This window comes from Phyllobates terribilis, unplaced genomic scaffold (assembly GCF_046119375.1).
Source record: "Phyllobates terribilis strain yellow unplaced genomic scaffold, ASM4611937v1 Scaffold_12__6_contigs__length_324123572, whole genome shotgun sequence".
NCBI lineage: Eukaryota > Metazoa > Chordata > Amphibia > Anura > Dendrobatidae > Phyllobates > Phyllobates terribilis.
The window spans coordinates 34,377,811-34,395,820 of record NW_027362772.1 but is presented as its reverse complement, the minus strand read 5'-3'; the positions used below and the strand labels follow the sequence as shown (position 1 = coordinate 34,395,820).

At 44.8% G+C, this 18,010-nt stretch overlaps 1 protein-coding gene across 1 annotated transcript; it reads right to left on the bottom strand.

The window, feature by feature from the left end:
* Positions 1 to 15,876: 15,876 nt before the first annotated feature.
* On the bottom strand, positions 15,877 to 17,711 carry LOC141172998 (free fatty acid receptor 2-like). The gene has a single exon (XM_073657615.1). It carries the CDS (start codon positions 17,407 to 17,409, stop codon positions 16,420 to 16,422), a length of 990 nt encoding a protein of 329 aa, XP_073513716.1. The 5' UTR covers positions 17,410 to 17,711; the 3' UTR covers positions 15,877 to 16,419.
* Between the last annotated feature and the right edge of the window lie 299 nt (positions 17,712 to 18,010).

Sequence of the window (18,010 nt, the reverse complement as noted above, 5' to 3'; positions counted from 1 at the left end):
CACTCTGACCTCCACGTCTCTTGTGAGGGGCATTAAAAGCGTGTTGTTATACCACTCTGACCTCCACGTCTCTTCTGAGGGGCATTAAAACGGTCTTGTTAAGCTACTGGGACCTCCACGACTCTTCGAACGGGCATTGCATTTCCTCATAATTTTTAGTAGCTTTTGCTTGGAAGGCATAGGCAAAGACTATGGGAGACCTACTCTCCAATAATGGGGATAATGTTTTTAAAATGCTGTACTGCATGGCTCTTGTAAGGGGCATTGCAAGTTCCTCCATCCTAATTTTTGGCAGCTTTTGCTTGGAACGCATAGGCAAAGACTATGGGAGACCCACTCCCCAATAATGGGAATAATGTTTTTAATATGCTGTACTGCATGGCTCTTGTAAGGGGCATTAAAACCGTCTTGTTAAGCTCCTGCGACCTCCACGTCTCTTCTGAGGGGTATTAAAACCGTCTTGATAAGCTACTGCGACTTCCACATCTCTTCTGAGGGGCATTAAAAGCGTCTTGATAAGCTACTGGGACCTCCACGTCTCTTCTGAGGGGCATTAAAAGCATGTTGTTATACCACTCTGACCTCCACGTCTCTTCCAAGGGGCATTAAAACCATCTTGTTATACCACTCTGACCTCCACGTCTCTTCTGAGGTGCATTAAAAACGTCTTGTTAAGCTACTGCGACTTCCACCACTTTTCCAAGGGGCATTAAAAGCGTCTTGTTATGCTACTGCGACCGCCACGTCTCTTCCGAGGGGCATTAAAACCGTCTTTTTAAGCTACTGCAACCTCCATGTCTCTTCAAAGGGGCATTAAAAGCATCTTGTTAAGCTACTGTGACCTCCACGTCTCTTCTGGGGGGCATTAAAACCATCTTTTTATACCACTCTGACCTCCACGTCTCTTGTGAGGGGCATTAAAAGCGTGTTGTTATACCACTCTGACTTCCACGTCTCTTCTGAGGGGCATTAAAACGGTCTTGTTAAGCTACTGGGACCTCCACGACTCTTCGAACGGGCATTGCATTTCCTCATAATTTTTAGTAGCTTTTGCTTGGAAGGCATAGGCAAAGACTATGGGAGACCCACTCCCCAATAATGGGGATAATGTTTTTAAAATGCTCTACTGCATGGCTCTTGTAAGGGGCATTGCAAGTTCCTCCATCCTAATTTTTGGCAGCTTTTGCTTGGAACGCATAGGCAAAGACTATGGGAGACCCACTCCCCAATAATGGGAATAATGTTTTTAATATGCTGTACTGCATGGCTCTTGTAAGGGGCATTAAAACCGTCTTGTTAAGCTCCTGCGACCTCCACGTCTCTTCTGAGGGGTATTAAAAGCGTCTTGTTAAGCTACTGGGACCTCCACGTCTCTTCTGAGGGGCATTAAAGGCATGTTGTTTTACCACTCTGACCTCCACGTCTCTTCCAAGGGGCATTAAAATTGTCTTGTTAAACCACTCTGAACTCCACGTCTCTTCCAAGGGGCATTAAAACCTTCTTGTTAAGCTACTGTGACCTCCAAGTCTCTTCCAAGGGTCGCTGATATTGTCTTTTTAATTCCACTGGGACCTCCACCACTCTTCCAAGGGGCATTGGTATTGTCTTTTTTTTCCACTGGGACCTCCACGTCTCTTCCAAGGGGCATTAAAACCATCTTGTTAAGCTACTGTGACCTCCACGTCTCTACCAATGGGCATTAAAACCATCTTGTTAAACCACTTTGAACTCCACGTCTCTTCCAAGGGGCATTAAAATCATCTTGTTAAGCTACTGTGACCTCCACGGCTCTTCCAAGGGTCATTGATATTGTCTGTTTAGTCCACTGGGACCTCCACCAATCTTCCAAGTAGCATTGATATTGTATTTTTATTCCACTGCGACCTCCACCACTCTTCCAAGCGGCATCGATATTGTATTTTTATTCCACTGCGACCTCTACCACTCTTTCAAGGGGCATTGATATTGTCTTTTTATTCCACTGTAACCTCCACCACTCTTCCAAGGGGCATTGATATTGTCTTTTTATTACACTGGGACCTCCACCACTCTTCCAAGGGGCATTGATATTGTCTTTTTATTCCACTGCGACCTCCACCACTCTTCCAAGGGGCATTGATGTTGTATCTTTATTCCACTGCGACCTCCACCACTCTTCCAAGGGGCATTGATATTGTCTTTTTATTACACTGTAACCTCCACCACTCTTCTAAGGGGCATTAAAACCGTCTTGTTAAACCACTCTGAACTCCACGTCTCTTCCAAGGGGCATTAAAACCGTCTTGTTAAGCTACTGTGACTAGAGATGAGCATTGTTCGACTCGAACTGTTCGCCAATCTCAAATTCGAGCTGTTTTGGGCGTTGTTCGAGCTGTTCGACGAACACGAACGATTTGAAAAAAATCCGGCTGTTTGAGGTTATGTTCGATAACTGTTCGTTTACCAAAATCATAACTGGATTGTTTCACAGTAATGCTGTTAATCAATGTTAATACACAGTTTGAGTGTACACTGGGTGGGGGCAGGGGCAGGGGATGGATCTCTGCAGAAATAATGAAGATCTCCATTTTTTTTTTCTTTCCCGCATTTACAGTGGGGAGGGGCAGTCTGTCAGCCTATCAGCAGCGCACACACGCAGCGAAGTGCTTTTTTTCACACAAGCAAGGGCATGTGTCATTGGCTGTGTATGTCACATGTCCTTGCCCTATAAGACCCAGCCATTTTCCACGTCGCCACCATTTTCTCACTGCTGCAGCTGAGTGTTAGATGGCAACGCTGATGCTGTGGGCGCTATACTTTCTAACTTTGTGAATTGCAAGCGAATTTGCTCTTAAATAGACAGATAGGTTGGGAGTAGGGACTAGTTGTAATTGCAGCCCTTTTGAGGGCTAGGTTACAGCATTTCCTAGGACTTTTTGCCAGGCAGGTCTGTTTTAGTGCTGTGCAAGTGTTTTTCACAGCATTTGGCTAAATCTAGCTAAGCAAATCCTTTTGGGCCTCTTGCAGTGTGTGTTAGTCAGTGGAGTAGCCTATCTGTGTTGCAAGCTACACCACCTGCGTAGGTAATACTAATTTTTTACTGCACCTAGCCAAGTAAAACCTTTTGGGCATAGTAGCCGTGTGTGTTACTCATTGTATTAGGCCATCTATACCAAGCTCCACCAGCTTTGAAATTAATAATAATTTTTAGCTGCATCTAGCCCGGAAAATAATTTTGGGCCTGTAGCAGTGTGTGGTACTCAATCTATTAGGCCATCTATACTAAGCTCCACCAGCTTTGAAATTAATAATAATTTTTAGCTGCATCTAGCCCGGAAAATAATTTGGGCCTGTAGCAGTGTGTGGTACTCATTGTATTAGGCCATCTATACTAAGCTCCACCAGCTTTGAAATTAATAATAATTTTTAGCTGCATCTAGCCCGGAAAATAATTTTGGGCATAGTAGCAGTGTGTGGTACTCATTGTGTTAGGCCATCTATACCAAGCTCTACCAGCTTTGAAATTAATAATAATTTTTAGCTGCATGTAGCCCGGAAAATAATTTTGGGCATAGTAGCAGTGTGTGGTACTCATTGTATTAGGCCATCTATACCAAGCTCCACCAGCGTTGAAATTAATAATAATTTTTAGCTGCATCTAGCCCGGAAAATAATTTTGGGCATAGTAGCAGTGTGTGGTACTCATTGTATTAGGCCATCTATACCAAGCTCTACCAGCTTTGAAATTAATAATAATTTTTAGCTGCATGTAGCACGGAAAATAATTTTGGGCATAGTAGCAGTGTGTGGTACTCATTGTATTAGGCCATCTATACCAAGCTCCACCAGCGTTGAAATTAATAATAATTTTTAGCTGCATCTAGCCCGGAAAATAATTTTGGGCCTGTAGCAGTGTGTGGTACTCATTCTATTAGGCCATCTATACTAAGCTCCACCAGCTTTGAAATTAATAATAATTTTTAGCTGCATCTAGACCGGAAAATAATTTTGGGCATAGTAGCAGTGTGTGGTACTCATTGTTTTAGGCCATGTATACCAAGCTCCACCAGCTTTGAAATTAATAATAATTTTTAGCTGCATCTAGCCCGGAAAATAATTTTGGGCCTGTAGCAGTGTGTGGTACTCATTCTATTAGGCCATCTATACCAAGCTCCACAACCTGTGTATATAATAAAATTGTTTTACTGCTTCTAACTCAGCTAATCCTTTTGGGCTAGTACCACAGTTTGGCCACTCAGCTTTGCTCGGTTTCCATCCATCGTTTTTTGTGCAAACAACTACAGAGTTGTCAATTAGTTAACCACCAAAATGAGTGGCAAAAGGCCTGCTGCTCGTGGAAAGGGGAATAGGCGTGTTGGGAAGGGAAAAAAAGGTTGTGTCCGTGGGGTAGGTGTTAAAGCAACAGTAACATCTGCAGAAGAAAGACCATCTTCCGGCCAAACTAAGATGTCTACTTCTTTTCGTGGACAATGTGATCCGATCCCTTTCTTACGGCCACGCCCATCGCTACAAATTCCAGATGAGGCACAAAAACAGCAGGTGCTTCAACGGATATCAAGTGCTCCTTTAAGTGGGCTCTCCTCCACCTCAACTTCAACATCACAAATACTCCAGTCCTCAGAGGTGTCACCCCAATCGCACTTGCTTCCTCACAGCTCCCAAGTCTCCAGCTGCCCGTCTGAGTATGGGGTAGCACAGATGGTTGAGTCCGCAGAGCTGTTTACTCATACTATAGCCTGGGAATCAGACGTCTGCTCCAGAGCTTCTGTGAATCCAGACGAGGAAATGATCTGCACTGATGCCCAGAATCTTTATGAGTCGGATCCAGGACCAGATGAAGAAGGTTCTGAGCATAATGTAGACCCTCGTTCCCAAACTGTAACTCCTGTTGGTGGAGACAATGATGAAGATGATGATGAGACTCAAATACCTGATTGGAGCGACAACTTGAGTTTTCGGTCAGGGAAGGAAGAGGTTGGCTCTGAGGACGATGGGTGTGAGAACACACAGGGTGTTGATGACGAGGTTGGAGATCCCACTTACTGTCAACCCACAGTCAGCCAGTCGATGAGGTCAGCAGAAGAAGTGGAGGAGGATGCTATTGACGACGAGGTTAGGTTGTGCCTTCCTGGACAGAGATGTAGTACTGGAAGCACGTTAACAACTGCATCCTCAAACACAACTGTGCCTCTGACCACAAGTCATGGTGGCTCTTCAGGTCGCATGGGCTCTAAGCCTTGCATAGCCTGGGCATTTTTTCAGATCGATAAGGATGACCCAACTTGTGTTATCTGTAACATTTGTCACCAAAAGCTAAGTAGAGGCCAAAAAATCCATAATTTGGGTACTTCATGCATGAACCGTCACATTTATATGAAGCATAAGTTGCAGTGGGAAGCTCACTGTGCTACAATGTGGCCTAGCGGGCCGGGCCAACCACCGTCTGCCCCATCTTGTGCATCTGTGGCCTCTTCATCCTCTGTGACTGGGGGGACAGCAGTCACACATGTTTTTGGACGCAGACCTGCCACCTCTTTACCCGCAACAGCCAGTGTGATTGGCAGGTCATCATTTCATTTGGAAGTGGAAACACCAGCTGGTGTTGAGCGCTCTCCGACATCGAGAGCACCACCTTTGGATCAAGGCAACCTAACTTTTCCGCCTGCATCTTCCTCACAGATCGGCAGTTTGCCGGGGACACCCTACTCAACCCCGTCTAAGCACAACAGCCAGCCCTCGGTCCCTCAGATGTGGACAAGTAAAAGACCATTTCCTCCTAGCCATGAGAAAGCTAAGAGGTTGAATTTCACCATCTGCAAGCTCTTGGCTACAGAAATGCTGCCTTTCCGCCTGGTGGACACAGAGGATTTTTGAGACCTTATGTCCATCGCAGTGCCCCAGTACCAGATGCCCAGTCGGCACTACTTCTCAAAGAAAGGTGTGCCTGCGCTCCACCAGCATGTCGCACACAACATCACCGCTTCTTTGAGAAACTCTGTGTGTGACAGGGTGCATTTCACCACAGACACTTGGACGAGTAGGCATGGACAGGGGCATTACATGTCGCTGACTGGGCACTGGGAAACTATTCTGACAGCAGGACAAGGGGCTGCTGTCCAAGTCTTGCCATCCCCACGAGTTGTGCGTCAATCCTCTTTATCTCGAAGTTCCTCCACTGCTTCTGCCTCCTCAACCTCCTCTCGGTCCTCCACCTGCACCCAAAGCCTGTCTGGTAATGCAACCCGCTTTCTAACTGCGCAGAAGGAATCGTGCACACCTCCTTACTATGATGGCAGCAGGGCTCAACGTCATCAGGCGGTTTTTACTTTGAAATGTCTTTGAAATGTGAGTCACACAGCTGAGGAGTTGTGGTCTGCTCTGAAGAACCAGTTTCATGAATGGTTGTCTCCACTGGACCTGCAACCAGTGAAGGCCGTGTGCGACAATGCTGCAAACCTGGGTGCGGCCCTTCGCCGGGGCAATGTCACACACGTGCCTTGTATGGCTCATGTGTTGAACCTGGTTGTTCAGCAATTTTTAGCCCACTATCCCGGACTAGATGGCCTTCTGCAGAGGGCACGGTCGCTGTGTGCTCACTTCCACCATTCGCATCCCGCAGCTCAGCGACTTACATCTCTACAGAAGTCGTTGGGCCTGCCACTTCACCGGCTGAAATGTGATGTGCCTACCCGGTGGAATTCAACTCTGCACATGTTGCAGCGACTGTGGCAGCACCGACAAGCCCTGGTGCAATACGTTGTGACGTATAGCCTGGGCCAACGAGATCCAGAGGTGGGGCAAATCACGCTGGAGGAGTGGTCTCAGATCAGGGACCTATGCACCCTTCTGCACAGTTTTGAAATGGCGACGAAGATGTTTAGTGCTGACCATGCCATTATCAGCATGACTATTCCGGTGATTTACATGCTGGAGCACATGTTAAACAGAATTCAGAGTCAGGTGGTTGGACAAGAGGAGGTGGAGGAAGTAGAGGAGGAGGAGTTATATGCGGAAGGGCTAACATCTGCAAGGTCCAGACGGTCGGCAGCACCAAGGCGGCAGGCATGGGAGGGTGGGGGAGAGGGATTAACCAGGGCGCATGGTAGCAGCCAAACTGTTGAGGAAGGTGCAGGAGCCGAGGAAGAAGTGGAGGACGAACTGGCGATGGGCATGGAAGACTCATCAGAAGAGGGAGACCTTGATCACATTTCTGCTGTGCGAGGTTGGGGGGAGAGGGCAGAGGAAGGAAGCATGATTCTTACCTCGCCATCAACACAACAGGGACTTGGTGCTCCTGGATGCGCAAGCCACATGAGTGCCTTGTTGCTGCACTACCTGCAACATGACCCTCGGATTGTCAGAATTCGAAATAATCCTGACTACTGGGTTGCCACACTCTTAGATCACCGGTACAAAAGTAAATTTGCAGAAATAATTCCTGCCATAGAAAAGGATTCACGCATGCAGGAGTATCAGCAGAGACTGTTGCAGAATCTTACATGTGCTTTTCCACAAAACACCAGTGGTGCACAGAGTGAATCTCAAAGTTCTAACTTGCCAACCGTGGGACTATCGAGTCTTCAGCACTCAAACCGTAACAGAAACACAGTATCTGCTGGTAAAAGCAATTTTGTGCAATCATTTCACCACTTTTTTAGCCCATCCTTTGCAAGGCCACAGGAGACAAGAAGTCTGACACATAGTCAACGCCTAGAGAGGATGGTATAGGAGTATCTCCAAGTGAACGTCGAAGCCATGACTGTGTCACTGGACCCTTGCTTATTTTGGGCTTCCAATCTGGAAAAATGGCCTGAGCTCGCCACTGATGCCTTGGAGATCTTGTCGTGCCCTGCAGCCAGTGTTCTCTCTGAATGTGTGTTCAGCGCTGCTGGTGGTGTGCTGACAGGTAAGCGCACGCGGCTGTCCACTGAGAATGTAGACAGACTCACGTTCATAATGATGAACAAATCATGGATCCGCAATGACTTTTCTACCCCTGTGTCATCCTGGGGAGAGTAAAAGCTTGAGGATTTGGTAAAATCACCTCACCAACCATTTTAAGCAACTCTGGGGCAATTGATGCCACTTAAGTGGTGTCTGTGCCACAATTTTTGGAAAAAATGGAGACTCTTTTTGGAGTCCCCTTGCTGTGTTTTACATGATGTTGGCATCATCAATTCCAGGTGGGTCTGGTCTCTACCCCCCCTTTTAACCGTAAGAAAGTACATACACTATGACTTGGGATAACACAGATGGTTGAGTCTGAAGAGCTGTTTACTCATACTATAGCCTGGGAATCAGAGGTCTGCTGCAAAGCTTCAGTGTCTGCTAGTCAGCGGAGTAGCCATCGCCTGTAGATCTAATTACAAATTTTTAACTGCATCTAGCCCAGGCAATACTTTGGGCCTAGTAGCAGTGTCTGCTAGTCAGCGGATTATCCCAGCTGTTAAGCAAGCTACACCACCTGTAGTTTGGACACTTAATTTTTCAAAGGAAATGCTTCGGGCCCCCCGGACACTTAGTGAAGAGCATCGGGGGAGGCACCCCAAGGCACAGGTGCTGGGACTGGCGGTAGGACGCCTTGTGGTGGACCGCTAAGCTCGATCCTTATAAAAGCTTTTTAACTGCAGCAGCTTTAGTGGACGCTATTGGAGCTGGAATTACCGCGGCTGCTGGCATCAGACTTGCCCTCCAATAGAACCTTGTAAAAGGATTTAAAGTGTACTCATTCAAATTAGAGAGACAATTTAAATTACAGAGCTTAGACCTGCCTCCACCGCGGGGGGGCTCGACCCACCAGCGGACAGGCACCAGTATTAGGAGAGGGGGGCTGGCCGTCAGGGTCCACTGCAGCTCTGGCACAAACCCGGCGACACGGAGTTCGCACGGGCAGGAACGGACTGGCCGTGTCGGCTTCTCACTTTTTTGGTTTTAGAAGGGCATGACATGCCTATATCTGTGTCTCCCCCTCCTTTTACTCCTCCACCTCTTTCTTTTCACATGACTATATTTACTTGTCACTTTTCCATGTGTTAGTTGTGTCTTCTGAGCAGTTTGTCAGGTTTTGGACACCTTTGAAGGTGTTTTCTATGTGTTTCTATGTGTTTTTGTTTGCCTGCCATTGGTTTTAATGGTGTTCGACGGTGTTCGACGAACAGCTCGACGAACAGTTCGGCGAACATACCGGTGTTCGACGAACCGAACCGAACCCGAACACTACCTGTGACCTCCACGTCTCTTCCAAGGGGCATTAAAACAGTCTTGTTAAACCACTCTGAACTCGACAACTCAGCATTGAAATGTTGTTTTTAATTACCTCTAACCTCCACGACTCTTCCAACGGGCATTGCATTTCCTCCTAATTTTAATCAGTTTTTGCTTTTCAATGCATAGGCGAACACTAAGGGAGACCCACTCCCCAATAATGGGTAGAAGGTTTTTAGTACGCTGTAATCCACGTCTGTTTCAAGGGGCATTGCAGTTCCTCATAATTTTTGGAAAGCCTTCCATTCACTGCTTAGGCCAACAGTGTACAAGAGACCCAATTGGTATAAATGGAAAAAACGGTTCAGTTAAGGCCCTCTGACCTCCATGTCACTTCCAAGGGGCATTGGAGTGCCTTGAAATTTTTGGTAGGCATTGCACTCACTGTATGCCCTATAACTGTGTAGCCGAACCGCTCCTTTTGGTACAGAAACACATCCTACAAGACATGTGTGGTTGACTGGCCTGATATTGATGTGAATGGTCCCTGTTCCTCCTGCTCTTTCTCCTTTGCCACCACCTCATCCATCATTCATCACCTGAAGCTTTGTTTTAACGGGAGTCATAGAACTGGGATAGTATCAGGAAAACATCCAGCAATCCTCGGTGGAGGTAGGATATGCGCCAAAACGCTGACCATCTCAGGCCTAGCCGCTACTACATACATGCGCTTGCATTCCAAGGAACAGAAAGCTAAGGAGATGGATGGCCTCATGATCATGAATAATTTACTCGTTGTGTAGGAGGCCGACCCCTGCTGCTGTCTACCTTCTGAACTTTGTGTTGAAGCCTGATTGACCCAGGACCCTCAATCCTCTATGTCTGGAGGACGTGTTGCATCCCAGTGTCCAACTGTGTCCCGGCTTCCAGAATATTAACCCAGTGTGAAGGCGTCAGTGAGATGGACCATCTCTGGCCACATTCACTTGTCCACGTGTTTGTGGTTAGGCTATCCTTCCCACTAAATGCACTGGGGAGGGCACAGGAAATGTTTTGGTATGTGCGCTTGTGTATAAGGCGCACCTGGACAAATAGGGGTGGCTTGGGACCATTTATGGCCACCCGGCCACCCCCAGGAGGCTGGGGACCGTGTGTGGGCACCCGGCCGTGGGGCGGCTGGGGATTGAGTATGGATACCAGGCCGCTGACGCAGCCATGACGTGGTTGCCAGATTCTGCCTCCACATGCCTAAAAGGCCCACTTTCAAGTGCAAACAAGCAAGCAGTATGGTATTGCAGCCTGGGGGTGGGTGGGTGGCAGGCTGCATACTTGCGCTTGCATTGAAAGGAATGGGGGAGGTACAATTGAACACTGCCCTGGGACAAGGACTTGAACGGGGGTAGTTGCAAGTCTGCAACGACAGGTGCAGGGCGGCAGGCATCTTCACATGTGCCATGAACAGGGGGTTGGCGTGCACACACTACAGCGGAATAGGCTGTCCTTCCCACTAAATGCACTGGGGAGGGCACAGGTAATGTTTTGGTATGCACGCTTGTGTATAAGGCGCACCGGGACAAATAGGGGCGGCTGGGGACCGAGTGTGGACACCCAGCCGCCCCCTGGCCGCTGGGTACCGAGTGTGGACACCCGGCCGCCGGGCGGCTGGGGACTGAGTATGGATACCAGGCTGCCAACGCAGCCATGAGATGGTGGCCGGCGTCTGCCTCCACAAGCCTACAAGGCCTCATTTTAAGTGCAAGCAAGCTAGCAGTATGGTATTGCAGCCTGGGGGTGGGTGGCAGGCTGCACACTTACGCTTGCATTCCAAGAAAACAAAGCAGATGCTAACTTCTATCATTATCATCATGCTCCTCACCTTGGCACTCTCAACTCCCCTGATGGAGAAGCCAGGGCCCACCGGAGGAGTCTGGTTGTCTGGTGTGCTCGTCCAATGCTGCCCTAAAGCAGGCCACGCTACGAAAAGTGTGGGAAAGGTTACCGGGACAAATAGTGGTGACTGGGGACTGAGTATGGAGACCTTGGTGCTGAAGCAGCCATGAAGTAGTGGCCAGCTTTGGCCTCCTCCAAACTAAAAGGCCCCATTTCAAGTGCAAGCTAGCAGTATAGTGTTGCAGCCTGCGGGTGGGTGGGTGGTTGGCTGCATATTTGCGCTTGCATTGCAAGGAATGGGGGAGGTACAATTGAACACTGCCCTGGGACATGGACTTGCACAGGGATAGTTGCAAGTCTGCATCTTCTGATGCGGCAAGGATCACTTCTGATGGGCACACTTTTAGGAAGTGACCTGGGTGTCAGAGATGCTTCCAGGGGTCTTCCCCATGCTGTTCCCATGTCTTTTCAGCACTGTATGCATGTGTCACACAGCACATGGCCAGATAAGGTAGTAAAATGTTAAAATGACATTTCCCGTGAATGCATTTGTCACGGTTGAAAGCAATACAAAAGTGCAAAAACGCATAAAAAATGCTACTTGTGAACATAGCCCAAGTTGTGGAGGAGTATTTTTGTTTTTGGTTATTTATTTTACCTTATTCACAAGTCTTTACCGTGGAAAAGAAATTCCTTAACATATTTCACAGGAAAACAGTTTCAGTTTAGTTTTTGAACGTTTTATTGTGAGCCCGTAAAAGTGGCTTCATACCTCTGACCACGTTGTTGACAGCAGTGACCTGGGGATCAGAAATGCTTCCTGGGACGATCCCCATGCTGTCCCCATGTCATTTGAGCACTGTCACTATAATTTTGGGCACTTTTTAGGCTTTCTACAGACTGCCGGGGGTGCCGCCGCAAAAATGCTCGGGTTTCCCATAGACTAACATTGGGCTCGTTGCTCGGGTCGAGCACCCGAGTATCACGGTGAGCTCGGCCCGAGCTTCGAGCACCTGAGCATTTTAGTGCTCGCTCAACACTAGTAGAAACCTTTCATCAGCTTACATTGGTTGACAATATATTATTATATTTTACATGACTTAAAGTGAATCTCCACCCCAGGTCCTCTCGATGTTGCTAGACCTAGGGGGTCAATCTGCTCATGCGCTGCCCCAAGTAGAGATGGTGCTTTCAAGAGATCTCAGTTAGGGAAATCAGGTCACTGAAACAAGAGTGACCAGTCAGTCTGACACAGGAGGCAGGCAGCAGGTAGGGAAAAGCAAGGCAAAGCATGCTGCAGGTGTTCTAACCAGAAGCACTTGCAACTCATTTCCATAGGATTTCAAGGCTGGATTGCTGAGAAATGCCAAAACAGATTTCTACACTCAAGGTATGGATTTAATCTGCTTGAAAGCGCTTGTACATATATGTCATTAGTTTGAGATATAAAATCCTCATGACAGGACCCCTTTAAGAAAAATGATGATATTACGGCTATGTGCAGCCACCACTAGAGGGAGCTGAGAAGATTACGGCAAACATATAAACTAACAGTAATTAACCCCTTGAAATGTTTTTTATTGATACAATTTTAAGGTTTATCCAAACTAATTATTGGGGGGATGCAAAGTGACCAAAAAACAGCAATTCTGGCATTTTTATGGCGTTCATCGTGCTGGACAAATTATGTAGTTTTTTGCTAGTTTGGACAGTTAGTGACACTAATTTGCCGATTATGTTTTCGGGAAACAAATGGTAAAAAATAGGGAATTTTTTTATATAAAAAAAACTTTTTTTTAAAGTTCCACTAAGGAAATATGATGAGGTTACTACTGAATGTGGTATATAAGAGAAAATCTTATTTTCTAGAGTGTGATTGTGTGTACTAATTTAGCATAAACCCTGCAAGCAATGTACAAGATGTAATGATATTTTATTAGAAAGATCTAAAACATTTTTTACAGGACAAGGGAATGAGAGAAATACAGCACGCATCGACCAGATGAGCGTTTCGACTTTTGCTTTGTCAAGGGGATATCAAACCCTTGACAAAGCATAAGGTGAAACGTGCATGGTGGTACTGCAATCCCTTTAGATATTGGGTAATTATAGGTTTCATATTGTTTTATCTGCTTAAACATAGTATTGGATTGCTAACAAGCTTTATCCATTATCACTATTTTTATAATTATGGACAGTCTATTAGTCACTGTACTTGACTTAGGTGAAATATCTTATGGTACGCTTATATGAATGTATATCCATTTTATGATTATGCTTCCAATTCAATATCCTTATTTCTATGATGTATTTCTCTGATTCCATTAAAACTTTTTTTTAGATATTTCTCAGAAAAAAATCATTTTATGTATGATACCTTGCTTGCAGAGATTGTGGTATGAGTTATTAAACTGCTGGAGTCAGAGCATCTCCAGCATTGTATGGCATGGGTTCAGCTCCAGAGTGTGCTCTATAGACCCCCTACGTGTGACATGAGCTTAGGTCATGTATTGAATATTCTTTTAAGCACACAAGAGGACGATTGTCTGTATCAATGCAGGGAATACTTGGTTCTTACCACTATAAAAAAATATTAGGAAGTTTATCAGTGCAGAATGTTGCAGACAAAAACAACGAGGTCTTAAAAAGTGAACAAAATGTATGGAAGTTACTGTACATTTATCAGTTGCCAGTTATCTATGTCAGCAAGGTGCCAAGCTAAAACCACTCTGGCGCCACCTGCAGGCCACAAATTGAAATTTAGTATATTTTCCTATATGTTTAGCCGCATCACTTTTATTTTGCATTGTAATAAATTCATTTTCTAATTAATATAGCTTATGATGACTCTCCTAAGAATCTACTGAGTATCTCTAGAGAATCTATAGTTAATTGATTGAAACTTCACTAATCAAACTTAGTATTACATGCCCGATTCATTTAAATTCTGGAAGGATATTTCGATCGGAGCCGCAGATATAAGTAATACAACATCCATACAGCACATGTATCTAATATTATACTGATCCCAGGTAATCTCATTAATAAAGCAGATAAGCGTCAGATAACTTCCGGACTATAATACTGTATCAAGATAACACATCACATGGCAGGGATTATCCAAAACTTTCAAATAGTCTGTGTTTTAAAAGGGATTAAATAGGTAAAATTGCAAAGTGCTTGTAAAAAAAGCAATTTTCTTATTGTAATACTTTCCATTCTCGGGTCTGTCAATTATCAGGAGCATACCATTCACCTGCAAGCAGGACGATGGAAGGCAGACGAACGGTGCGCTTCTCAAGATAGTTCTGCTAAGGCTGCAACTGATCCGGTTACAATGTATAAGGGGAAGCAGATAAACATTTATCACTTTGATCGTTGAAAAGTTTATCCTGGACTTTACTTATTTTTTTCATATGGGGCAAAGAAATTACAGGCAAGTAGGTGCTAACAACCTGCCCGTTCTACCCATGGCCAATCTCTGCCGGTGACTCTCCGGCTTCATTTGACCTCACGTCAACAGGGCAGCTCTTCTTTTTTTTGCGGCTGCTTTGTCAATGGGGCGTCACTGCCAATGTCATGCTGATTCAAAGCCAACTCTCTACAGTTAGGCAGTCAATCAGAATGACAACGGCAATGGTGCCCCCTTGACAGAGAAGCTGGGAAGAGGAAGAGATGCTCTGTTGACGTGACGTCAAATGAAGACGAAGAGTCATCATCACCTGTGCCGGCAGAGATTGGCACCTAACAGTGGTTGGTAGCAACTACCTGCCTATAAGATCTTAGCCTCATAGGGTATAAATAAGCAAAGTCCCGAATAACCCCATTAAAGAGGCAGTCCACTACTTTTACATTGATAGGTCATCAATGTATGATCGGCCAGGGTCCGACACCGGGCACCCCCACCCATCAGCTTTTATTGGTCGGAAGTACTCGCTTGCCGAGCTACTCCAACTACTTGTAGGCTGCAGGGTACTTCACATCCACCTCCTATTGATTTTAGCGCTCAAGTAACGAGAAAATGGAAGTCAATGGGAAACTCCAGCATTTTTCCGGAAGATGGAGTCTCTCTCTCCTTCCTTAAGGGGACCCGAACACTTGAGCACGACGCGATACTCAGCACTGCTCAACACTCGAACTAGCACCCCGATGCTTGATCTAGTATCAGGCAGTGCCGACCATGCTCACCCATCGCTAGTATCAGGTGGTGGCTTATCTCCCAGAAATAAATGGATCATACATGTTGATATCCAGTTGTTGATATCTTGCCAAAATTGGCAAATTTGTTCTTCATTCATGACCACTTTTAAATGTTTTTTTCTGGTCTTATGGTATGGATGATCTATCATTAGGATCGGTCATCAATATCAGTAAGGTAAGATCTAAGATGGATGGGGGAGTGTCTAGTGTCAGACCGTCAATGATCTACTGTTGATGACTTATCTTAACGACATCATCAATATCAAAAGCCAATTTAATCTTTAACATTGGTGATAAATGCAGATCAATTTGTTGAGATTTGACATTAATATTTTTTTCCAGCTGATTTTACTATGGTACAATACTGATACAATATGGAAGGGTATGAATGTGTCTTGCGATTAGATGTTTTAGTCAAATAAGTAAATGTCGAGTTTTTATCCTTAATGGAATTAATGCAAAATTTCAATTAATTTTTGAGAAATCAAAAGAGACAAAATCACCTTATATGCGAATAACACATTTTTTTTGACTTAATTACATTACATATATAACATTTACTGGATATTGACACCTTGAGGAACATTTTCTTTTCACTGATTGCATGTATTATTGGCTAAAAAGCATTTTACAATAGGATTTATGAAAGGCCGAAGTGGTTGCCATCTATATCTTCTATTTATGACACACAGTAGGTGGCAGATTGCACAGTACCAGTAAATCTATCATTGAGCCTGTTCTCTCTTCTCCTGACTCATCTTCTCAGCTGATTTATGACTAAATCCAAGTTCAAGTTCAATTTTTTTTTAAATTTTAATTATAAGAAATGTTCCAGCTACTGGAGTACGCAATATCTAAGGCTTTGCTTAAAAAATTAGGCAAACCTACCATTCCTGGTACCATAGATACAGCCAGTAAGGTGGACTCATCCCAAATATTTCTCTCTTAAACCAAAATGTTTGAATTAAAATATCTAATTTCATGGGTTATTCCATCAAAATCGACACTTAAAAGAAGGGAAGATGTTATTCTTGGAGTAAAATTTTCAATTTTTGGCTTGTCGTTTAGCATCGAAGTAAAATTGTCCATCTTTGGCTCCATCCTCATGGTTGATATGCATTGTAGTTATACCGTTGCTGATATTGTTTTTATAGTCCTTTGTTCCAACTGGTCTGGATGTTCCTTAATGAATACAGATGAGAGTTTCCTCTTGGACATGCTGTATTTTTGTTGCAATGACTTCCAAGCTTGGTAAAAGCCCTTATCCTCAGAAGTAGACAAGAAGTAGAAGATGAGAGGATCCAGGAAAGCATTGCAAGTGCTCGGTAGAAGAGCCACCCGGCGCCAAGTCACACTCTTATTTTGTACAAAGCCAACTATGTGAGAAATATTGTAAGGAGCAAAACAAACAATAAAAACGATCAAGGTGGTCACGGCCACTCGTATGGCTCTCCTCTTATACTTGACATGCATGCAACATTTCATCAGGATTTGGATGCATCGGGTGTAGCAAAAGAGAGTGATGGCCAAAGGCAAGAAGAATAAGACAATGGAAAGCTCCAGTCTTGCCGGTACGATCAAAGCCAATTGCTTGGTTGTAAAATTTTCATAGCAAACCACTTTGTCATCATCAATATGGGAGAGGAACATTTCAAGAGAGCCATTTTGAGTAGTCTCCAAGACAAACACAAAAGACACGTGGACAAAAACAAGTGCCCAAAGACAAATACAAATAAGGAATGAGTACCTGGGCTTCTTGTAAATTTTGTATTTGATGGGAAAAGCGGCACTCAAGTATCGTCCAACGCTCACAGCGCTGAGGAAGCAAACGCTGGCATATATGGTGCTGAAGTGTATGAAGTTAAAGATAGGACACAGAACTTCAGGAAGGGTCCATCCATGAAGAAAAGTCTCCATAATTTTTATGGGTAAGAACATAATGAACACCAGGTCAGAAACACACAAGTTAATCATGTAGATGAGATTTGGGGTCACCCTACTTCGAGCCTTCTTGAAGAAAATGTAAAACACCAGTAGGTTGGATGGCAATCCAAGAAACATGGTCATCACATAAATCACCAGAGAGAGGGTATCCAGAATCATATTAGCATCCATTGCTGGTTAGTGAATATGCGGATGAAGACATCTTTGCGGTTCCTTGATGTATAAATGCACAGAGATAGGGAACAGGTCCAAGTTCAGTCAAACTTTTGTACCAACGGAAACTATGACTCTACTGTTCGGTCAAACCTAAAGACAATGTGGTTATCGACACCGATTGTTGAGTGTTGGAAAACAAGAGATTTTGTGGCCAAAATCCGAAGTATAAATACTTGCAGATGAGTTAATCTTCTCCATTTCAAAGGATGATGTCACCACTGTAGAGAAGACAACCTGTTCCCGGATGGGATCTGAAGACGACTGACTTGTTCTTCGCAAAGCAGATCTTTTGAATATCACGGGCAGCTGTGACCATAGTATTAAACACCTGGATGCTCGCCAATCCACCTCTTAATTTTGTCCTTTAAATGGATGGGAAATGGTCCAGAAAGATTGCTGATCTCCACTAACATTTAGTTCAGAGTGCTCCCGTAACAAGCCGGCCTTAACTAACAGCCCATAAAGCCATAAATTGGTAACTGATTCTATAACGTGACTTTAATTCAAGGATTGAAATATGGCCAATGAAATGATAAGCCGCCAAGAGCTTTATGCT

What these genes read in the sequence shown, in the direction of transcription:
- LOC141172998 (XM_073657615.1), bottom strand. Translation starts at nt 17,409, where the DNA reads ATGGATGCTAATATGATTCTGGATACCCTCTCTCTGGTGATTTATGTG.